The sequence below is a fragment of the Mya arenaria genome, chromosome 14 (genome assembly GCF_026914265.1).
Source record: "Mya arenaria isolate MELC-2E11 chromosome 14, ASM2691426v1".
Classification (NCBI taxonomy): domain Eukaryota; kingdom Metazoa; phylum Mollusca; class Bivalvia; order Myida; family Myidae; genus Mya; species Mya arenaria.
Genome location: NC_069135.1, coordinates 57,402,876 through 57,428,498, shown reverse-complemented (window position 1 = coordinate 57,428,498; position 25,623 = coordinate 57,402,876). Strand labels below are relative to the sequence as shown.

The following is a 25,623-nucleotide window of genomic DNA, read 5'->3' as shown; positions in this document are numbered from 1 at the left end:
CCTTTGTTTCTGAATCCGTCGTATCTGACAGTGACAAGGGAGAGCCAAACTAACGTCGTATGTGTCACAGACGGGAACACCGACACCATAACCAAGCTGAGCATGTCACTCGAGGTGCTCCAGTCGTACCAAGATCCGTTACTGAAATACCCATCTGGTCTGGCAGCCGTTGGGGACAACCAGCTGCTCGTGTGTGGGTGGGGCAGTTACAACATCCTGTTACTGGACACGCTCACCGGCAAGATAACCAAACTGCTGGGGAAGGAAGAGGTGGTAGAGAATCAACACAATGTGGTTTACTGTTCACAACAGTTATACCGTAAACATCTCTGACTAATACTGCCCCCCAATGGTTACACTGTATACATGCTTGACTGATTCTGCCCCCCTGTGATTACATCATATACATGTCTGACTAATACTGCCCCCTATGGTTACACTGTGTACATTTCTGACTAATACTGACCCATATGGTTACACCGTATACTTCCCTGGCTGATACTGCCCCCTATGGAGGCTGTTTTGTCATAAAAATAGCTTTAAATAAGACTTGATTGTGATTAATAAACAAATAAGAGAGTGAGAAAGTATTTTTTAAGTCCGTATGATTAGTTAGCGTCACTTACACTTCTTGCCAAGAAAGAGCATTTTGTATTGCATGTTTTTTATATCTGTTAACAAAAAAGCTATTTCTTGAGCTCATTATAATGTTTTTATCATGTTGCAAGCGTCTGGCTCACATTTCACACGAATTATTATTTTCGATGTATGACCCTTTTAAAATGTGAATAAATCCCTTTTATGGTTGATTTATGATGGAATATTTTTCTTATGAACATTTCTTCAAATCATGAATATCAAAATGATATTTTTTATACCATTACAGCTATGATCCTGTTAAATAAATATATATATAAAACTTGCCCCGATTCCTCCAAAACTCGTATTATATATAATAGGCCTGGTAAGCTTAAGAATCTTATTTCATTAAACAAAATAATTTAACTTAAACTTGAATTAAACAAAAACAAATATCAAAACTATTGTGATCATTATAAAGATAATTTCTATGTTTTGAAAAAAAAAGAGAATATAATTCGATTATACAAAAACATAGTGTACTATTAAAGCTTCATCCCGTTAAAAGGTACTATAAGACTTTTCGAGAAACTGCATGGGGCCTACAGATCTTTTTATAGAATACACATAAAAGATAGCACATATAGCCATGCTAAACTGATTCAATGTTTAGCGTCGAGCTCCATTTTCAAAACATACCAACATGCAGGAAAAACAAATCGGATCTCATATCTGTACATCAAATGACACATTGCCAACTTCCAGGCTTTGCCGGACCGAAACATTTGTTCGGAAATTGAAAATTGAAACCGGTTTGTTGTTTTTCATTTAGCCCGGATCGATCGAATCTTAAACGTTTGGAATCCCTGAGACTCCCAGTGTGTCATAGTTTTTATCCAGCTCATTATTATGTAAGTCATTAACCTCCAGCATATTATATTTGTTTGCTTAATTTAGATTTCGATAAATGTTGCTCGTCTCATTATTAAATTTGAAAACCTCCCCATCCAATGATGCTTAATATTAAATATGGCCTGACCCAATAATATACTTTTCTATCGAACAATCAGAAGGGAAATATACACTTAAATGTATCATAGGATTCATAAAGATTAACGGAGGTGCTAAAGCTTTACCATATAACTTTAAAACCACATTCTGTTATTGAATTATCATAACATCAATCGGCAATAAATAGCGGATAATGATATACCGGGATATATCATCTGATTTTATTGATCACGCAGCCCGGTATAAAAAAAAACACGGGTACCGGATACTGGGTTTTAGCATTAACCATGATAACCTCCCTTATTTCCTATCAAGGAAGTTACTACTTTCGTTTTTGAAGACGCCAGAAATTCGTTGACTTTCCAAACTGCAGCTATTTAAATCATACAACCACATGTGAAAGTAATGAGTTGTGTACTTAAGATATTCGAGTAACTATCGGAAAGGACTTTCGTTCCACAGTCACCAAAAGTAAGTATTAAAGAGTAGTTTTTCTGAGTCACGTACAATAACTGGCGTTCAGAAAGACTTTCATTTCATTCCGACATGTTTATATTTCCATGTTGCCACCAGATTGCCGTAACAAAAAAAGCTTATAATGAATCCTGGCCTTTGTATGGACTAATAACATGGGGCACAAATTAGAACGCGCGGCCCTGCTCCCTCGAAAACGAACACACTAAGTCGGTGGAATTACCGAAAACAAGAAAATCCCGGAAATCCCGGAAAACCCGTATTTTTTTTAAAGTTTATACAAGAGAGTAATCGATGTGGTTTGTACGCCGGAGTTTAATACTGCATTGTGTTTTCGTGGTTGTATGTCGTGGTTGTGGGTGGTTGGAGAGGGGTGGGGAAGTCGGAGGAGGTTGGGGGCCATGCCTATCCAATTTCGATTAAGAAGGAAACCCCTGTATGTCAGCATATACCTGGATTTTAGCAGCATATGCATTATGTTCCATTCAGTGGTTTTGTGCTAAGGGTTAAAGGGCTGACTTGGTTCTCCATGTAATTTTTATCAGTTATCTGCTGTAACAGCTAATTCATTTCATTTAATGGCCATTACGACAAGCATGAAATACAGAGGAGCAATGACTTTGTTAATTTTCGGAAAAATCTTTTTATAGTGCATGTTTCTTAGGTTTAACGCTTCATCTCATTTTGTTTATTATGACACTTTTCAAAAATAAAACAAAAATTTCAATAATAGTTTATTATTAAGTATTGACACGATCTTCTTAACTATGAAAAATATTATTATTAATTAACTAAGCTAAGCATTATATCTTTGATATTGTTTATGAACAATCTCCTTGATAACAATATTTAACTATCTAAACCACACTCTTGAATTATGTTTAAAGATTGAAAACATCAAGTATAAATGTACTAACTATATTTCTTAGTTCCCCATCAGCTAAATATTTTCCTCATGCCGGCCAAATCCTAATAGCCTCTTATAGAACAATACCGTAATCAAGTCGTTTAATTTAACAACTTGAGTACGGTATTGTTTTATAAGAGGCTATTAGGATTTGGCCGGCGTGAGGATGTATTTTGACCGAAATAGAATCACAAACCCCAGTCAAACTTATCGACTACCGGCTCAAAATGTTATGATTCATGTATATTTAATACAATTAGTGTTAAATTCTTAAGACACATAATAAACACAATGTAATATACGTAACTGGCCAGTAAAATGATAAACATGAAAAAAATACGATAACTCGCTGTATCATTTTAACCATTTAATATTATAATAGCCACAACCCTCCTCCTCTGGCTTTTGTAAACATCAGCTTTATCAACACCCTAACGAACTATTGGGGAAAACAAAAGTGTTTTACAGTAGTTAACTGTAGCATTTGATGCATTTTATAGCCTACCCCCTCAAGCTTTCTTTCCACTCATCACCCACCCCAACCCACGCACGACATACGCCCTCATATAGAATGAAGTATGAGCCAGAGCGCATCCCCCCGCCCCCATCGCGCAGTAATGGAACTGGTTCCCAGTAATTATCTGTAGTTTTTGAACCCTTTGAATTGCTCCTTCTTTACAAACGTCTTGCCCATATCAACCCCAACTCCTCGCATACAAAGTATAGTATAGTAGCCCCAGCCACCACCATCCCTTCGCGCACAATATTTTAAACGATAGGCAAAGAAAAAAAGTTAGCATTATAAAACGTCTCGCCAAAATCCATCACCCCCGACATCCCCGCTTCTTCCGAGACCCCCCCCCCACCCCTCACAGACACACACAGCATTCTCACCCCACAAAGGGTATAATATGAGCCCTAGTGTACAACACATCAACACTTTGAAATGTATCTAAAGTATGTATATGAGATTTCTTCATAGAACCCCCCCCCTCCGACCTCCCCTCCCATCTACAACCACTTACAACAACGACCTACAACCTAAGAAAATGCAGTATTAAACAAGTTAGACGAACGTAAATTAAAGACGTGTCCGAGTTTTAGCCACTCCCCTCCTCCGACTTCCCCAACCCTCTCCAACCATCCACGACCACGACATACAACCCACTAAAACACAATGCAATATGTAACTTGTATCTTGTGATAATAATTCATATTTAAGATATCGCAAAAATGTGTCACCAATCGTCATGTCACATGTACCACCGTAGTGTGATAAATAAACAAATATACCAGCATAAAAATCATATACGGCAACAAGTTATTGCCTAAGGAGCTGCAGTTTCACTCATATCCACGCATATATATACTGATATTAAGACCGGTCAAAGAGAGTGCACTAGTGGTACAGGTATCCACCTTTCACCCAAGATGTTGTGGGTTCAAGCCCCACCGGGGAAATAATCTCATGTTCTATCGAAATGGAAACACGGGCGTACTGAACGGATTCGCGAGTGATTTATATTGACTGTTTACTTTAATTGAATGTATATACACAAGCGTTCACAATAATTAAAAATGGTCTATGATATAATTATGTATATTTAAAAACATTCATGAATACCGGAAGGGGACACTATTATTTACACGGCCAAAATGGGAACTTTAAATGAAATAAATATATATATATATATATATATATATATATATATATATAAACTAGTACTCGCATCAACTAAAAAAATACGGTTATTAGCACACGTGCACACGTATACCCTCTCACCGAACACATGGACGTGTATACACACTGCCTCTCCCAAACACGCGTACGCGCAAAAACTCTCCCTCTACCAAACACGCGTAGGCGTACATACACTCCCTCTCCCCCCCCACACATGTACGAACACACGCACTCCCTCTCCCCGAACACACGTACGTGCACACGCCCTCCCTATATCCCACAAACGTACGGGTACATATTCACCCTCTCCCCGAACACGCGTACGTACACACGCACTCCCTCTCCCCGAACACACGTACGTGCACACGCACTCCCTCTCCCCGAACACACGTACGTGCACACGCACTCCCTCTCCCCCACACACTTACGCACACACGCACTCCCTCTCCCCAAACACACGTACGTGCCTCAACACGCCCTCTCCCCGAACACACGTACGCGCACACGCACTCCCTCTCCCCACACACACGTACGCAAACACTCACACCCTCTCCCGAACACGCGTACGCCCACACACACTCCCTTTTCCCCAAACACGCGTACGCGAACACACATACCCTCATCTACACACACGTAAGTGCACACGCACTCCCTCTACCCCAACACGCGTACTCGCACATGCACTCCATCTTCACACACATACAGGTGCGCGCACACACACTCCCTCTCCCCTACGCACGTAAGCGCTCACGAACTGCATCTCCACACACACAAACGTACCCGCACATGCACTCCATCTCCACACACACACGTTAGCACACATGTACTCCCTCCCTCACCCCCACACACACCAATTGCGCGTACGCAACCTTCTACAAACACACACACACGTACGCGCATACGCATTCCCTCTCCCCCCACACACGTTCGCGCATACGCACTCCCTTCCCCCACACACGTACGTGCATACGCAATCCCTGTCCCCAACACACGTACACACATACGCACTCCCTCTCCCCCACACATGTTTGCGAACACAAATTCACTCTATGCACACACTTGTACGTGCACACGCACTCCCCCTCCCCAAACAAATACGTGCACATGTAATCCCTCTCCGCACATACACGTACGTTCACACGCACTCCCACTCTACAAACAAACGTACGTACACTCGCGCTCAATCTTCCCCACACACGTACGCGCACACGCACTGCATCTCCACACACACACACGTACACGGACACGTACTCCATTTCCACACATATGTACGCACACATGCATTTTATCTCCACATATACATGTAAGCGCACATGCACTCCATTTCCACACACACATACACAAAGTAATGCGCATAAGCACCCCATCTCCACACACACACAACGCATTCTATTTCCACACATACACGTATGCGCATACGCACTCCATCTCTGCGCACGCTCACACGTACCTCCTCTCCCAACACACACGTACGAACAAAAGCTAACCCTATCCCCCATACACGTACGCGCACCCGCACTCCGTCTCTATTAACACATAGAGGCGCACACGCACTCCATCTCCCCATCACACATATGCACACATGCTAACCCCTTTCCCCCACACACGAACGCGCACACGCACTCCATCTCCATTAACACATGTACGCGCACACGCACACACGCTTGTACACATATCTTACGTCAATTGCTGGAAATATTAAAGATCTTAATCAATGATCTAGTCAAATTAAAATTAAACTACTCATGCACGCTTGCTGTAACTTTGAAATATGTTATGTTTTGCAGGCTTATTTAATTGGCTTACAATACAGGTAATAATCTAAAGACAAATATTGAGCTGCATCTTTAGTTCTTGGGTCTAGGTCCTACATTTGAAATACACTTCTTTAACTCATTACGGTAAGACTGTGTACAGATAAAGGCTGGGCAATATTATAAAGACCATACCAAAAGTGGCCTTGTCAGCAAAGTTATTTGTGATTCCACCTTTATTCGATCCGGATGTGCAGAAATGATTTTTTCGTTGTATTTGCTGGTTTCACATGTGAAAACATTTGCTTATTATTCATTTAACGTTTTGGGGATGCAACAACGGGGAGGGGAGCAAGATCACAATAAAGGTCAGGTCGAGGAAACCTCGGCCATCTGGTAAAAGTGTGAAACTGCCACCTGTGTGTATGGCCTCGGATATCTGATGAAAGTGCGAAACTGCCACGTGTGTGTTACACATCGGTCATCGAATGAAAGTAAGAAACTGTCACCTGTGTGTATGTCATCTGCTGTTGGGTGAATGTGCGCCGAAACTGCCACCTGTGTGTATAACCTCGGCTATCTTATTCAAGTGCTAAACTGCCAGCCGTTTTCATGATTTCGGGCATCTGAAAAAAGTGCAAAACTACTAGGTATGTGTATGCCATTGATTTCAAGTGCGGAAATGCCACATGTTTGCATGAATTCGGTTTTCGGATGATATTTGTAAACTGTGTCCTATATGTATGACATACTAGTAGGTCATTGCGTGACAACACGAAACTGCCATCTGTATGCATTACCTCGGCGATCGGGTGAATATTCGAAACTGACACCCGTGTGTATGGCAACAGAGACTTGAATGTATGATGCAGTTCCCAACGACTGCCCCTGGCATACTTTTAATAGTTGCTTGTAGCCGATGGCTGAACATAATAAAACATAACAATTGAAACATGTTTTATATTTAAAAGAGAGAGAAAGGGTGAGAGAGGGGTTTGGAGAGAGAGAATAGAGAGAGAGGGCCAAAGAGAGATAAATAGAGAGAGGGAAAAATAGGGGGTGAGGGACTGAGAGGGACAGAGAGGAAATGGGGATAGAGATACAGATATAAATATAGATACAGAAGGGGGGAAGAGGGGTTGGCGGTACAGAGAGGGTGAGAGAGAGAGGTTGATAGGAGAGGGAAAGAGAGAGAGAGAGAGGGGGAAAAGGGAGAGAGAGAGGAAATAGGGAGAGGAACACAGAGGGATTAATAGAAAGAGAGAGAATAGGGATAAAGAGGGGGTGGTGGTTCAGAGAGAGAAACAGATGGCGAGAGAGAAAGGATGAAATGGGATGGGGAGCGAGAGAGAAAGAGATGGGAGAGAGCGAGGGAGAGAGTGAAAAAGAGGGGAAATGGACTGATAGGGACGGAGAGAGAGAGAGAGAGAGAGAGAGAGAGAGAGAGAGAAAGAGAGAGAGAGAGACACAGAGAGAGAGAGAGAGAGAGAGAGAGAGAGAGACAGAGACACAGAGACACAGAGAGAGAGAGAGAGAGAGAGAGAGAGAGAGAGAGAGAGAGAGAGAGAGAGAGAGAGAGAGTGAGAGAGAGCAAGCGAGCGAGAGAGAGCGAGAGAGAGAAAGAGAGAAAGAGACACACAGAGAGAGAGAGAGAGAGAGAGAGAGAGAGAGAGAGAGAGAGAGAGAGAGAGAGAGAGAGAGATAGAGACACAGAGACACAGAGAGAGAGAGAGAGAGAGAGAGAGAGAGAGAGAGAGAGAGAGAGAGAGAGAGAGAGCGAGCGAGATAGAGAGAGAGCGAGAGAGAGAGCGAGAGAGAGAGACACAGAGAGAGAGAGAGAGAGAGAGAGAGAGAAAGCTAGAGAGAAAGGTGAAAGTTATGGAATCAATTTCCTTTTCCGTATTAACAACTTCATGGTTCTTATATTTATCAACATTTAAGGCACTCGGAAGGATGGATGCAGTTCCCGGACGAAAGGCACAAATGACATCTGGATCGGCGCCTGACCTCACCTACTGCCAGCCATGCGCGGAGGACGGCCAGAAAATCCTCCCTGAGGCCTTCTGTCCCGTCTGCAAGGAGTTCCTGTGTTCTAACTGTGCCCGAGTACACCGGAACCAGAAAATAACCAAAAGTCACGCCCTCCAGGACAAGGACAGTATACCTTCCTCATTACGCGAAGAGAGTGCAGATGAAAAGTTTACAGAAACATGTCGTCGTCATGCTCAAGAGTTCATAAAATATTACTGTCTTAATCATGAGACACTTCTGTGTGGACACTGCTTGGCTGAAAAAGCTCATCGCTCATGCAATATTGAAAGGATTTCTCAAGTTGCAAAACGGTACAAGGAGGGTGCGGAATACAACAGCCTGAAAACAGGACTTGTCCAGACGGCCACTGACATTGGCAAACTGTCACACGACATACAGGTGATCATGAAATCAGTTGACGAAGAAAGCCTTACCAATATCAATGAGCTTCGCAAATTTAGGACTGAAATTAACCAGTACCTTGATAAAAGGGAAAACGAACTCTTGGCAGAAATTGATCAGAAGAAACGAACATCCAAGACACTGCTAGATGAACTGAAATCAAAATGCACAAACATGAAATCATCCATTGAGAAACTAAAGTCGGAGCTACAAGCACAGGACGAAAATGGCAACCAGCTATTAATAGTAGGAAAACGAGCTATAAAAGAGCTGGCAGGTCTCCAGGCAGCCCTGGAAGATGTGAGCAGGAGGAATGAAGTTCCCCGATACAAGTTTCACAGGGACCCCGAAACTGAGAAGTTAATAGCTTCCGAAAAAACAATAGGACGGTTGGAAGAGGACGAATCAACGTCGGCGTTAGGACAACAACACCGACAACAGCAAACGAAGCAGGAACAACGGCAACAGGAGACGATGCAACAACACCAAAAACAGATGAAAGCTGTATCACAAAACGGTCTGGGTACAACCAATGACTAATTTGACATTTCCTAAGAAATGCAGTTGATTAGTCTGTTTTCAAAAGCCTGTTGACCTCGCTTTAGTTAACCAAGCACGTTAACGTTACGTTAAAAACCATGGTGTAAAGTTCATCAAGTGCTTTACAAAAATGACATAATGAAATACTTCGGACAAATAATATTTCGCAACTAAAATTGAGATACAAATAAACTTAAGGCATCTATTTTGAATGATATATACTTTATTGTTAAGGTAAAATAATAAGTGTATATTCTTTATCTGTACCAATCATATTTCCAGGCGAATCAACTGCTATTGCAGGGCAGCAAGAACAACAACAACAAAAGGAGCAGCAACCACGGCAACTCGAGACTATGCAGCAACAACAAAAACACGTATCACCAAAAGGTTTGTGTACAACCACATACAAATTTGACATTGCCCTATGTAGTACAGGCTGTTTTCAAAAGCCTTTTGATGTCGCTCAAGCTAACCAGGCACGTTAACGCTGAGTTAAAAGATATGTTGTAAAGTACTAAACAAAAGCAAACTAATTAAGAAGTACGACAAATAATATTGCGCAAATAAATTACGATCCAAATAAACTTAAGACATATATATTTTTAATGCTATAAACCATATTATGGGGTATTACAATACGATATTTCTACGGTATTCTACTTCTGTCAGTGCAACATGGCTGTATTTTACTCTGCTGACGTCACATCACAAAAAATGATCGGATGTATATCGACTGTTCACATACTCAAAATTGGAATGTTTGCTGCAAGTAGATCGCGTAGTAATTTAATTAAGCAGTAAATGACTTTAGACTCTTGGGAATCTTTACTTTGTTTGCAATAATACACTTCACTGGCAATCAATATAAAACAATAAAAAACATACGAACTACTTCTACTGATATACCAGCATACATCCGAGGTTGTTTTTGGGAAAAAAGGCCGAGGAGCTCCGAATGAAAGAAATGTGAGAATGTTTAAATGACGTCATTGAACAAAATATTGCGTAATTAAAATTGCATCTATAATGAAAACATGTTACATTTAGCCAGGAATATAATTAATAAAAGGCTTACTTATATTGCTTTTTATACGCCCATCTTACGATGGCCGTATTATGGGAACACCCATGGCGGGCGGGCGGCGGGCGGGCGGCTCCACAATGTTGTCCGCTCTCTAACTTGAACATTTCTCATCCAATTTCCACCAAACTTCATGAAAGTGTTTGTTGGTGAAATATCTAGGTCAAGTTCGATAACCAGCCAAATCGCTTTAGGCACTCCAGAGTAATGGCCCCCTGAATTTGTCAAAATTGGCCATTTTAGCTTTGTCCGCTCTCTAACTTAATCATTTCTCATCCAATTTCCACCAAACTTCATGAAAGTGTTTGTTGGTGAAATATCTCGGTCAAGTTCAATAACCAGCCAAATCGCTTTAGGCACTCCAGAGTTATGGCCCCCTGAATTTGTCAAAATTGTCCATGTTAGCTTTGTCCGCTCTCTGACTTGAACATTTCTCATCCAATTTCCACCAAACTTCATGAAAGTGTTTGTTGGTGAAATATCTAGGTCAAATTCGATAACCAGCCTAATCGCTTTAGGCACTCCAGAGTTATGGCCCCCTGAATTTATCAAAATTGGCCATTTTAGCTTTGTCTACTTTCAAACTTGAACAGTTTTTATCCGAATTTCACCAAACTTGCTACTATAAATGTTTGTTGGTATATATTCTTGGCAAAGTTCTATAACCAGCCAGGCTCTTCAGGATTATGGCCCTTGAATTAAAATATTTTTTTCTACTGTTAATGCCATATTGTGCCAAATCATTTGCTTCTTGAAAAGCTTGCTTCTCAAAGGGCCAATGTGACAGAAATTTTTCTTAGAATCCAAGAAATTATTGATGGGCGTATTTTGTGAGTGTCACTCTTGTTTATCCTTAATATCGTATTCAGTGTGCGCATACCACATGATAAATTACGTCATATATGCTACGTCGGAAGGCAACATTTGGCTTAAAATAAAGACTACAATCAAAGATAACTTTTATTTTACTACACCATTATAAGTAAAACAAAGGGCAGTATATGCCGCTTAAAGAGCCCCGCCTTCATTTTAATACCGAAGTTTGATAGGGTGATTAGTTTCACTCAGTTTTACAATACGGCCGTCTGACGAAACATGAATATCACTTCTTGTTTGTGATTTTATGTTCTATGTCTTTGGCGTTAACCCAGTGCCAGTAAACCGGGTTTATGCTTAAACTTTTTGCTACTGAGCTTGTTTCTGTAGCTTTTACTACTGTATGCGTGTGCATTTCTTGTGTTACAGTGTATGTACTCTAAAAGTAACATCTCGAAATTATTACTATATTTTACTTAGAACTGAATCTGTGTGTATGTATTGATTTAAACGTTATGTGAATATAGGAAATGAGAACAAAATGAGATCATTTCAAATCAGCCTTACTATTTTTACAAAGCATAGACTGGTCATCTACAAGAACAAATAAAAAAATTAAGAAGTTTAATTGATCATTCCAAACATCTCTTCAGGGTCCATCGGTTGTTAGATTTTGTTCAATATTTAATTATTTATCTACGGTGATTCGTTACTAGCGCAGGTCTTGGTGTAAATACAAAATTTGTTCGTTTGAAACATCAAATGAAATATTTTACATTATCACGCATTTTAAGATTGTACAAACATCGTTGCCATCATAGGCGGCAGTATTTGTCTGTGATTGTTTGGTATATATCAGGCATTTTTTCTATAGTACCAACGGGTCCGACTATCGGACCCATTCCCAAAGCAAAATTAACAATATTTTTCTCAATCTTTAGAAAAAAATCCAAATCAAACTAAAAAAGCAATAAAAATCAATGAATTATGAAAGTCTTTTACCTGAACTGGTTCATTCAACATCCTGATAATTATGTGATGATATTTTTTGTGGATACTTTAATTCTGAATCGTTGATTTTCATCACATTCAGGGGTTAGTATGGAATATTATCTGTCATGATTTATTGCAATATACATTTACACCCGATGGATTGATATTTCAACCGTTTCAGGTCTTTTGACATCGAGAAGAAACTAATATCTAATAATAACCTCATTCGCAAGAGTCTGAAAAGCTTGTTCTTTTAACTTTAAAAGTTCCAATTGCAGGCATTATTCGTAACAACCCTTTTTATTCCGCAAAATGTCTAGAGTCTTTTTCCGAAAATGGGCAGAAAAGCCCTGTTTATTTACATTATCAGATCACTGTGTTACATCAATGGCGATATTTTAAGTCAGAATTTGTTTGATATATTTGGTTTCTTTGTTACATAGCTGCTATCATTGAAGACAAAATCAGTCAGAGATTGCTTGATATAATTATTAGACAGTCTCTGTATTACACCATTGCTATCATAGGCGGCAGTACTAGTTAAAGATTGTTTAAGATATAAATCTACTATTAGAAGGTCTCTCTGTTATATTGTTGCTATCATAGGCGACAGTATGAGTCAGAGATTGTTTAATATATGTATATTAATTATGGTAAGCAGGTCCTGTATTATATCATATCTAGCATAGGCGGCAATTTCAGTCAGAGGTTGTTTTATATATTTATATGAATTACGATAAGAAGCCCCTGTATTAATAATATATGTCATGTGTTCCCGTTGCGGATAGAAAAATACGACCCGAGGGCACCTGCGTTGCCAGGTAACGAGGCTTGCCGAGTTACCGGGTACGCAGCGTGCCCGAGGGTCGTATTTTTCTATCAGGAACGGACACCCATGATAGATATTTTTTCTAGCATACATGCATTATATTTTTTGGTTAAGAAAATACATAAAAAGCGCATTTTTGTACCTATCACCAAAAAGCGCGTGCGATCATGTTAACTGATGTCATGAGGCGCAGTAATTTGTATTCACTGCATACGTCAATTAGTTCCTTCGACATCACGTCTTTTAAGGGTTATTTTGTTTTGTTTTTTAAAGTATATTTTTGTGAAGTTAATGTTAATAAAACGCATCTATTTAAATCTCATAATTATGATTACATAAAGTGTATTATAAAAGAGATTGAAATTATTACGTCACAGCGCGTGACTCATCTGGCATGGGGGGATGCAAGATGAAGTTTTCCAGCACGGCTGAATTCACCGGAAATGCCTATTTAGTGTGCTATAATATATATCATATCTAGCATAGGCGGCAGTTTCAGTCAGAGGTTGTTAAGTATTGTATATATATTATTATGAACGTATCAGCGTATACCTATGGTTACACCGTATAATTCTCTGGCTGATACTGCTACCTATGGTTACACTGTATACTCCTCTGGCTGATACTGCTACCTATGGTTACACCGTATACTCCTCTTTCGGATACTGCCCTCTATGCATACAACATATACTTCTTTTACTGATAACTCCCCTGATGGTCACAATGTTAACTTCTCTGACTGATACTGCCCCCTATAGTTACAACGTATTCTTTCTGACTGATTCTGCCACTTATGGTTACAACGTACTTCTCTGATTGAAACTGTCCCCTTTTGCTACAACGTATGCTTCTTTGACTGATACTGCCCCAAGGGTTGCGCCGCATACCTCTTAAGGATACTCCTCCTAGGCTTAATCTATATATTCTTTTCAGTATAATTTGATAACATTTGAGTGTACAACATTTTTATCACCAAACTAAGTTTCAATTTTATTTATACAATTTAATTATAGCTTTGCAAACAATCCAAGAAGATGTATTTTAAAGCTTCAAATATCTCTTTGTGTACATGCCCATTTTTTATATTGTTTCATTCATGCACGTTCCATCAAGGTCATAAACACATCTTTAGATACATGCGTTTACTATGAACATATCTTCGTTTGCTAAATGTTAAATACCAGCGAAGCGGACATAAATAAACACTAGTTCAAGTTGTTGTTCATGAACAATTTTTTTTCGATATTTCAGCCTTAAACCAGTGCCGAGCAGATCTAAGCCAATCCCAGTTTCGCAAGCTGCCTGACATTCCAGTAAAGAAGGCAGCCGACACCCGTGAATGCTTCCTGACCAGTATGACCCTCCAGTCCAGAGGCAGGCTCCTACTGGCTGACTGCCACAATTGCTCAGTAAAGCTTGTGGACACCACTACCAACAAGATGGTGTCCCAGGTGAAACTTCCAGGTCAACCGTGGGACATGTGTCTCCTGCCCGGGGACAGGGCAGCCGTCACTCTGCCTTTGAAGAATAAGATACAATTCATATCTACTCAGGGAAATGTAACATTACTGGATCGTGTTAAAGTAGATGGATACTGTTATGGAATAGATTTCTGTGATGACTACTTGGTAGTGTCCTTCTGCCCAGGTAAGGTTGTGTTGATGAACATGAAAGGAAAGGTGAAGAAGAGTGTGTACAAATACAACAGTGGAGAACCTTTGTTTCAGAATCCCTGCTATCTGACAGTGACCAGGGAGAGCCTGACTCCTCCAGTCATATACGTCTCAGACTGGAGCACCAACACCATAACCAAGCTGAGCATCTCACTAGAGGTGCTCCATACATACCAAGACCCGATACTGAAATCACCACGTGGTATGACTGCCGTAGGGGACAACCAGCTGCTCGTGTGTGGGATGGACAGTTACAACATCCTATTACTAGACACGCTCACCGGCAAGATAACCCAACTGCTGGGTAGGGAGGAGGGGATAGAGAGTCCACGCATTTTGGCTTACTGTTCACAGGAGAAGATGATGTTTGTCACCTGCAGTCGGTATAAAAGACCTGAATTGGAGAATTTCGTGAAGGTTTTCAACTTAGTATAGATCATGTCAGTCAATTTATATGAGTGAAATTTGTATCAGGTGTGAAATAATTCTAATGTATAATATTATACTGGCAATACGCATATACAATGCTTATTTTCACATATCGCCTAATTCAATTACTGTGAGAGTATTTGACGGAAACTTGACTTTTAAATTATGTTGAATTCTTACAGTTTTCAAATAATTAGTGACAAGTCGTGTAGTAATGTATTATAAGATATACGAGTATGAAAATGTGTATTAGTAATTGAAATGTTAGTACCTGATTGTGTATGAAATATACCAACAAGTTGGTTTCTTACTTGTGAATGTTTAATAAAAAAATGTAATTGTGTAATAGAATGATTCAGAATATAGATTATAGAGATATAGACACGATGTGTCTTTTTTCAATCAGTTTGTATTTAGTATATATGATGTTTATAATGTGTTTATATTGAAATTAAACATATATGTACGTATCATTATACATGTATATTGAATAAATAATTCAATAGACATTCAGCTAAGTGTGAATTTTTTTCCAAAAAGATGGATTGAATTGTTTGAACAGACATTGACCATAGTTAAAATAGTTTCCTCATATATGAATTGAATGATTAAACCGACATTGACCAATGTGCAACTTGATTCCTCATATATTTATTGAATAAATTGTACAACCATTGGTGTTCTAGATGTAACTAATGTCAAAAAAGTGTTTAAATGGATTCGCTCATGTTTTTGGACCAAAACATATTTCCCAAGTAATGTATCTGAACTAGTTATTGTATTAGTAGTTTACTGTTTGAAACCTTAATTACAGCTAAAGATATAATTAAAGTACAGTCAAATCCCGTTGGCTCGAACTCGCTTGGCTCGAATTCCTTGTTAGCTCGAACTGATGTAAACGACCGATTTTATTATACTGAAGGAAACCACTTGGCTCGAATTTTTCGAGGCTCGAGTTATTTTCGACGGTCCCTGGGGTTCGAGCCAACGGGGTTCGACTGTATAAAAAGAAAATCTAGTCTTCTTTGGCAGCATAATAAATGTGAACCCCCCTCCCGCTGGCACAGTCCAAATATTTTTAGAAAGTCGATTATTTGGCCACTCGAACTCATTCACAAGTTTCTGGATTTTCGAACCTTTCCTTAATTAAATGAAGGCTTCGCGTGATAATATCAATCAACCAATCTCACAACAGCCTTTAGCTGATTTGTAACGGGTGTGGAATCGTGGAATTCAAAGACAATTCGTTTACTAGTATATATCAACATTTGTTTAGGAGGTGCAGCTGTCATAGTTTTAATTGACATTCAATATAAAATATATTTCATTATTTTTGTAAATTGGCCAGAAGGAAGTGTGATTTTTTTTTTCGCATTTTTGCTTAAACTTATATACGCATCGTCGGTTAGTGCTAAAGGATGCTATCTGACACCATACGATTTCTCACATCGAGTGATACATTTGGCGCATCTCGACTACCGATATTTCATCATAAAGTAATGGAAATTGGTTTAGAGATGCCTAAATTAAATCATATAACGATAACATTACCAATTTTAAAAACGTGGGTAAATTATCTAGATTGCGGAAGATAAGCAGTGTGTCTTTTGATAATTGTGCGTTTCTTTACGCCCATCGACTGACATTTGGGTGAACATTTCTTCGTGAAATGCCTGGCAATTCCTATATTTTGTGTACTATTTTCTAGTCTGAAATTCAGCCTTTCGAGTTATGCAATAAAATACATGAATTTACGGGGTAAGTTTTGTTTAATTTTATTTAGCAATTAATTGTAAACAATGCGTTCAAAATGTATTTTTAACGTTGAATTCGATACGCCTATTACTCGGCCTTTGCCACCGATTTAATATTTTAATGTTTCGGTGTCAACTGAAAATAAATCATTTTCATTTTGAGGTTTTTATTGATTATTGATCACATATCTAAATCTCTTTCAATTTGCTTCTGCCGCTTTACATTGATTAATATGGTAGTTTTGTGAAAACATTGCTCTGCTACCAATGCAAGATTTCGGTGGAGCTCGAAAACACTGCCGGACCAACCCCTGTGACTCCCGCACAAACACGTGCACGCATGCGCATACACGCACATCTGCTAACCGCCATTCTCAATCATTTGTTTTTAGCTTGATGTTATCTAACTGACTCAAAATGTAACTCCATTAGCTTAAAAAATGTGTTATTTAAAGGGACTCGTTCATGGTTTAAAAAAATCAACGTGCATTTTTTGTCGACACCGTGAACTGTCTCAATAAAACCGACAACAGCGTCATACCCGCAGGTGGCAGTATTCTGACATCCATCAAATCGCTTACCGGAATCGCGATACATAGAGAGCATTTTTTTTATTACAAGACACTGGTTGAGTCTACGGTCGTGTTTACCGGCCTGTCTTAATTTACCGAGTGGTTGAACGAATTTAACCACCCCGTCCTAATAGTACACGATGCAGCTTTCGACACAAGAGTAAAAATAAATAAATGTCTGCGCTTTAGTTTAATCTGTCTTGGCATCCTCGGCAACCCAGCGTATCGCAACATATATGACCCTGGACAAATCAGTTGTAAAAAGCTCGTACTCATGGATAATTTATAAAACGAAATCCAGCAGCTTGATTAGTCGCCTGACACACACCTCATGCGTTGCGGAAATGGCCGAAAAGTTACGGATGTAATCTCGGTTCGAAATAATCCAAAGAGATCAGGGCTCACAAATCGTTTTAGGCAGGATATTGTTAAATATGCTGATAGCTCTTCACAAAGGAGATTGTTTGAGATATATTTTTATGATTTGAAGTATGAAAGTCCTTGTTTTATATCATTGCTTGCGGCATTTTCAATCAGAGGTTGTTAAACATTCTATATCTATATTTATAAACATATCAATGCTTTTTTATTGTCCATAGCTGGTTTTTTTCATAATTAAATATACTGTTCAAAGTCTCGTTGTTTAGTTCCCTGGCTGATACTGGCCCCTAAGGTTACACCAAATACTTCCCTGGCTGATATTGTCCCCTAGGGTTACACCGAATACTTCTCTGGCTTATACTGCCCCCTAGGGTTACACCGAACACTTCCCTGGCTGATACTGCCCCCTGGGGTTACACCGAACACTTCCCTGGCTGATACTGCCCCCTGGGGTTAAACCGAACACTTCCCTGGCTGATACAGCCCCCTGGGGTTACACCGAACACTTCCCTGGCTGATACTGCCTCCTAGGGTTACACCGAACACTTCCCTGGCTGATACTGACCCCTAGGGTTACAAAGAACACTCCCTGGCTGATACTGCCCCCTAAGATTACATCGAACACTTCCCTGACTGATACTGCCCCCTAAGGTTACACCGAACACTTCCCTGGCTGATACTGACCCCTAGGGTTACAAAGAACACTCCCTGGCTGATACTGCCCCATAAGATTACATCGAACACTTCCCTGACTGATACTGCCCCCTAAGGTTACACCGAATACTTCCCTGTCTGATACTGCCTCCTAGGGTTACACCAAACACTTCCCTGGCTGATACTGCCCCCTAGGGTTACACCGAACACTTCCCTGGCTGATACTGCCCCCTAAGGTTACACCGAACACTTCCCTGGCTGATACTGCCCCCATTGGTAACACCGAATACCTCGCGGACTGATACTGCCCCCCCCCCCCGCAACGGTTATACCGTATACTTTTCTGACTGACACTGCCCTCTATGGTTACACCGAATACTTCCCTGGTTGATACAATTCCCTATGGTTACACATTATACTTCTCTGACTGATACTGACCACTATAGTTACACCATATACTTCTATGGCTGAAACTGCCCCCTAAGGTTACACTTAATACCGAACACCTCGCTGACGGATACTGTTCCCTTTGGTCAACAGAATATTTCTCTGACTGATAATGCCCCCTCCATGGTTACACCTTATACTTTTCTGACTGATACTGTCCTTATGGTTACACCGTATACTTCCCTGGCTGATACAATGCCCTATGGTTACACCTTATACTTTTCTGACTGATACTGACCACTATAGTTACACCGTATACTTCTATGACTGATACTGCGCCCCTATGGTTACACCATGTATTTTTCTGAATGATACTACCCACTTTGGTTACACCATATATTTCTCTAACCGATTTTTTCCCTAATAATTACACCATATACCTCTCTGACTGATACTGCCACCTTTGATTACACCATATACTTCTCTGGCTGATTATGTCCCCTATGATTGCACCATATATTTATCTGACCGATTTTTCCCCTTATAATTACACCATATTCTTCTCTGACTGATACTGCCACCTATGGTTACACCATGTACTTCTATGAATGATACTACCCCCTATGGTTACACCATGTACTTCTATGAATGATACTACCCCCTATGTTTACACCGTATACCTCTCTGACTAATACTGCCTCCTATGATGACACATTTTACTTCTCTGTACCATATGTGGCTTTTTCTTTATAAAACTTACTTTAATAAGTCTTATTTGTGATTGAGAAACGAATAAGAGAGGGAGAAAGTATTTTCGTGTCTATGTTATCACTTTTTAGATGCCCATCTAGACAAAGCAGCTGCTAATCATAAAAAATAAAAGTAATGACGGGCGAAACTAAGTTAGGGCGGAAAACCAGAAATAAACTGTTTTTTTACATCTTACTGGGAGTTGAACGAACTATAAAACCAAGAATTTGCAAAATATTTACTTTTTTCTTCTCTGACTGGTACTGTCCCCTATGATTACGCCGTATACTTTCATGGTTGATACTCCCCCCTATGAAGGCTGTTTATTCATAAAAATACTCTGTTTGTGATTATTAAACACATGTGAGAGGGCGAAAGTATTTTAGAGTCTGTGGGATCATTGAAAAATAATGACGGGCGGAAAAAAGTAGGGAAGGGGGGAGATCGAAACTGCTTTTTACGTCTTATTTGGTGTGTTTCAATTACTATAAAACAAAGATTTTGTAAAATAATTACGGTATTCTGATTTCATTCAAAACGTGTGTTTAAATTCAAATTCATGTTCAAAATAGAGGCTTAATCGGAATATGCTTTTAAGTATGATTTTATTTTATATCATTTGAGTAAACAACATTTTTTTATCACCAAAACTAAGTAATAAGTTTCAAACACTACACTCGGCAAGTGTAGTTTATTATATTAATTATGTTCATACAATTTCCTTAGTTCAGATTTGATAACGGCCCATGAATATGAATTATGAAGCTTCAAATATCTCTTTGCGTACATGCCGATGCTATATTTTGTTTATGCATCCAAGTTCCATCAAGATCATGATACATGCGTTTACTATGAACAGATCTTAGTTTGCAAAATGTTGAATTGTAGTGATGTGGATATAAATTAGGAAACACTAATGCAAATATTTGTCCATCAACAGTTCTTTTGCGATATTCCAGCCTTAAACCAGAGCCGTACAGACCTGAGCCAGTCCCTGTTTAGCAAGCTGCCTGACATCCCAGTGGAGGGATCAACAGACAACCGGGACTGCTTCCTAAACAGTTTGGCCCTCATGCCAGGGGACAGGCTCCTACTGGCTGACTTCAACAATAACTCAGTAATGCATGTGGACACCACTACCAACAAGATGGTGTCCCAGGTGAAACTTCCAGGTGGTCCGTGGGACCTGTGTCTCCTGCCCGGGGACAGGGCAGCTGTAACTCTGCCTAAGGAGAAAAAGATACAGTTCGTATCTACTCAGGGAAATGTTACACTACAGAAAGTTGTTAAAGTAGATGGAAAATGTCATGGAATATATTTCTGTGATGACAACTTGATAGTGTCCTTCTCCTTTCCACCTAAGGTTGTGTTGATGAACATGAAGGTAAAGGTGAAGAAGAGTGCGGACAAAGACAGCAGTGGAAAACCTTTGTTTCTGTATCCTGAGTATCTGACAGTGACCAGAGAGAGCCAGACTCCTCCAGTCATATATGTCACAGACTGGGGCACCAGCACCATAACCAAGCTGAGCATCTCAGTAGAGGTGCTCCAGACCTACATAGACCCGATACTGAGATCACCACGCGGTCTGGCAGCCGTGGGGGACAACCAGCTGCTACTATGTGGGAGGGCCAGTGACAACATCCTGTTTCTGGACACATTCACAGGCGAGATAACCCAACTGATGGGGAAGAAAGAGGGGATAGAGGGTCCATACAGTGTGGTTTACTGTCCACTTAAGGAGATGACATTTGTTACCTGTATTCCAGATAACAGACCTGAAATCGAGAATTTCGTGAAAGTCTTCAAAGTCGCATAACAATTGCATTTATTTAAACATAAATTTATGTCATTGTTAAATATGGTATATTCTTTATGAAAATGCACATGTTTTCAAATGTTACTTATGTATCAATTGTTTTATGATTTAATTATTTTGCCGATAGTTTGAAATAATGTTGAACTGCTGAAATAATAGTTATATGTTAGCTCTGGTATGCCAACAAGTGTGCCTTACTGTTCACAGAAGAATATGCCTTTAGTCATATGCAGTTATCTTGACAGATCTAAGACCCATCGGTCAATTAATATATGTGAGTGTTTAGATATGATTTATAAGGTAACTATTTTGTTATCAGTTGATATTTTCTATAGACGCAGTTTTTGTTCGACTATTCGCAGAGTAAGAATAGCTATACTCCTCACCCAAGCGTCGGCGTCTGCGTCACACCTTGGTTAAGATTTTGCATGTAAGCACACATAGGCTAATATCTCAGCAACTACCTGATGTATTGCATTGAGACATGATACAATGGTACTCAACCATTGAATCTACTTAAATAAGTAAACCAAGTAAGACAACTCTAGTTTGCATTAAATTCAAATAATGGCCCCTTTTTTATTCGACATAAAAATTCTGGTTAAGGTTTTGCATGTAACCACTTAACCACCATTGAGACTTTATACAATGGTATTCAACCACCCAACCTAATTGAATAACCAAGTTAAATTATTGTAATTTGCAAATAATGGCCCTTTATTCTGGTACAAATCTTGCATGTAAGCACATTTATGTAAATATCTCAGCACATCGTGTATTGCATTAAAATCTAATCTAACAGTGATGTTTCGCCAAAACTTTTCAATCCTTACACTAAAAAAGCGGCGGAATAGTTGAGCGCGCTGTCTCTGTGACAGCTCTTGTTTTGCAAGTAGTTTAAAGTTTATCAATCAAATATTATCTTTGTTATACATGTGTATGTATTGACTTTAAATACGAGTGTCACTTCAAACTAAAAGCAGTTCGTTTAAACATGGAAATGATAAAAGGAATATAACCATAATATTTTTTTCTTGTGACCTATAGCATGTCTTGTTGAAAGTAAAAACATGCAAATGCAAGGTTTGTTTAATTTGTTCTTGTTACCAATGAGAGGTAGTTTTTTTATGAAAAAAGCTTGAAATGGGCATCTGCCTAATTCTGTTGGGTAAAAATGCCCTGGAGTTCAGACCAAATTCCCCTGGACCCAGACCAAACTCCCCCGAAGTTCAGACCCAAATCCCCTGGGAAGCCTCTTAGAAATAGCTGATGTATGTAGATGGAACATTTGTCTCCAAATTCGTCCGAAGGTCTACATATAACAGGCGTGTCCATGAAACTTCGAGAGTAATATTGAGATTTGAAAGTGAACAACAATGTCGTTTAAAATGTTGTCGCTTCTTAATAATAAAGTTTCAAGCAATCAGCCTATTCAAGAATTATCTTGTGTGCAAAGTCAATGTCGGCAGATATTTCACTTTATTTCCATGGTCTTGTATGGATTCACAATCAAGTCAATTTAACACAGAAATACAGGGGCAACATCCATAAAACTTCTTAAGATATATCTTAAGTCGCTTTCCTTGTTTCATAGTCAAATCAAAAGAAAAGAAGATGTGTTTTAACATAAATAACGAAATTTTAATAAATTGGTTGAATATCAAGCATTTAAGATATTTTCAATATTAACGTATTATATCATATAAGGGAGCTACATAAGTTAGGAAAATGACTTAAGTTAGGAAATGACTTAAGAAATTATATTATTATCGCCTCAGTAACAAATAAATGCAAAACATTTTTTTCCATATTACATGTATTTTGTTCTTCAACAGGAATCATTAACAGATTAAAACAAAAAATAATACTGTAACCAAATTTTCAATAGCGTTATAAACACTTCTTGACAAAATTTTGTATTGCATTTTATATCAGTTAAGAAAAAAGCTATTTTTTGAGCTCATAATAATGTTCTTTCTCCCACCTCAGATAAGTAGATCCCAAAATTTGACCATGCTAGAAATTCTTATCTTGCCCACGAGCAAAGGTAAAACAACTACCCATATGGAACTCCTTTTTATTGTCATTACACAATTACCTCCCTTGTTGAAGACCGTTTTATGTAGCATCATGGAAACTTTGTCTTGCAGCAATATTTAGAAACCTGACTAATTATTTCTCGCTTCAAATGGCGCCATATTTTTTTTTACACTCCATTCAAGAAATAATGCTGCACTCTTCGCAGAACTATTTCAAGAACGATTTGACTATTAACATAATCTGAATCACTGCGCACATATCCATGACAACCAAGAACTAGCACAAATCTATACGCATTTATTATCACTAGGCACAAAAAAGTTCCAACGAAAAAATACAATTTTACTTTATTTTGTTTAACTGAGGTGGGAGAAAAAGCATCTACCATTGCCGCTTGTGTTAGATAGGTTCATCCCAACTCTCGCGCAGGATGTTCTGTGGAAAATTGGTAAACCTCGTTTTCTCAAAACACAATACGCTCATGTTTGGATGAACCTTTCTTACACTCTCGGTCATGAAAGATACTTATAATCATGTTGCAAGCATTTTACTCACATTTCACACAAATGTTTTTGTTCGATGTATGGCCCTTTAAAAATGTAAATGAGTCAATTTAAAGCTTAAATTTTAATTGAATATTTATTTTTTATTTATTTAAATCTATTAAAAATCACGAATGATATTTTTATAACATTACAGCTATGATCCTGTTTAATATATAGAACTGGCTCTAATTACTCGAAAAATCATTAGTCAGGTCAGCTTAAGTATATTTTTTATTGAACCAAATAACTTAAATTAAATTTGAATAAAAACAAAATCAAAATTATTGTGACCATCATATGACCATCATAAAGATAATTGCATTTTTTGGAAACTAAATGAGAACATAATTTGATTATACAATTATAGTGTGTTATTAAAGCCTAATCCTGTTAAAAGGGACTTAAAAGATTTTTTCAAGAGACTTGGGCCTGCAGATCTGTTTCATAGAATAAAGATACATGACACTCATATGACCATGCCAAACTGATTTAATTTTTAGCATCAAGCCCCATTTTAAAAATCTACCAATATTCAGGAAAAAACAAAGATGCGAAGTTAAGCTCTCCCAGTGTATAATAATTGTTTTGACTTAATAGCAAATCTCATAAAAATCATCTTATTTGTTTTTAGGTTCAGCTTACAATTTCCACATGAAGTTGGGATCCTGTATGTATCATATGTACAGTATCAATTATATTAGAATTCAACCATGACAAAATATGTACCTCAAATGTATGTAATAAAGTGCCATGGTAATGAAAAACATCATGTTTAAACATATATTTGCTATTTAAGATATCAACCTCGAGAATAACAAATTTCTTTGCTTAAAAAAGCAGATTGAGGAAAATATTGCTTGTCTCACTCTAAAAGTTGAAAACTTTCCTGTCTCAGGATGCTAAACATTGAATCAATATGGCCTGACCCGAACCGATAAACAAGTTGTATATACGTTCATAATAATTTTCACTGGTTCGTTCAAATATGGCCTGACCCGAACCAATGAACAAGTTGCATATACATTCATAATAATTTGCACTGCATCATTCAAATATGACCAGACCCGAAACAATAAACAAGTTGCATATGTATCAGTGTAACAGAGGATCATAATAATGTTCACTGAATCAAATATGTAAAAAAACAAGATACATGTAGAAACAATTTTTCAACCTTTTCAGAAATTAATGTACATGTATATCTTTTCTCTTACCAACCCTTGGTAAAATGTTAATACATGTTTACGCATATACTTTTTAAAGCTGGATCAGCTTAAAACACACAAAACACGTAACATATTCAGAACTCTAACATGTTTAAACATATTTCATTGCAAAACAATATATAATCTTGTTTCTTTCATAACTATTTCAGTGTTTTCCGTAAAGCATATAAATCATAAATAAAATAAAAACAAATATCTATATAATAAATGTGTATTCAGAAGTTCAGGAAATATCACAGAGTCCCTCAAGCTATGAGCCATATGTTCCCAAACTTGTGCCTGAGTCAACATC

The 25,623-nt window shown here is 38.5% G+C and overlaps 2 protein-coding genes across 3 annotated transcripts; both read left to right on the top strand.

Moving 5' to 3' along the window:
• The first annotated feature begins 1,910 nt into the window (after positions 1 to 1,910).
• LOC128216711 (uncharacterized) lies at positions 1,911 to 15,833 on the top strand. Of its 2 annotated transcripts, none has more exons than XM_052923356.1 (4): positions 1,911 to 2,061; positions 8,348 to 9,362; positions 9,662 to 9,769; positions 14,353 to 15,833. In XM_052923356.1, exons 2-4 carry the CDS (start codon positions 8,360 to 8,362, stop codon positions 15,207 to 15,209), a joined length of 1,968 nt encoding a protein of 655 aa, XP_052779316.1. In that variant the 5' UTR covers positions 1,911 to 2,061; positions 8,348 to 8,359; the 3' UTR covers positions 15,210 to 15,833. The 2 variants fall into 2 exon arrangements, with proteins under 2 accessions (XP_052779316.1, XP_052779317.1); XM_052923357.1 differs by having other exon boundaries at positions 8,348 to 9,356; positions 14,353 to 15,831.
• Positions 15,834 to 20,617: 4,784 nt separating this feature from the next.
• On the top strand, positions 20,618 to 21,520 carry LOC128216288 (uncharacterized). The gene has a single exon (XM_052922854.1). It carries the CDS (start codon positions 20,618 to 20,620, stop codon positions 21,518 to 21,520), a length of 903 nt encoding a protein of 300 aa, XP_052778814.1.
• Positions 21,521 to 25,623: the final 4,103 nt, after the last annotated feature.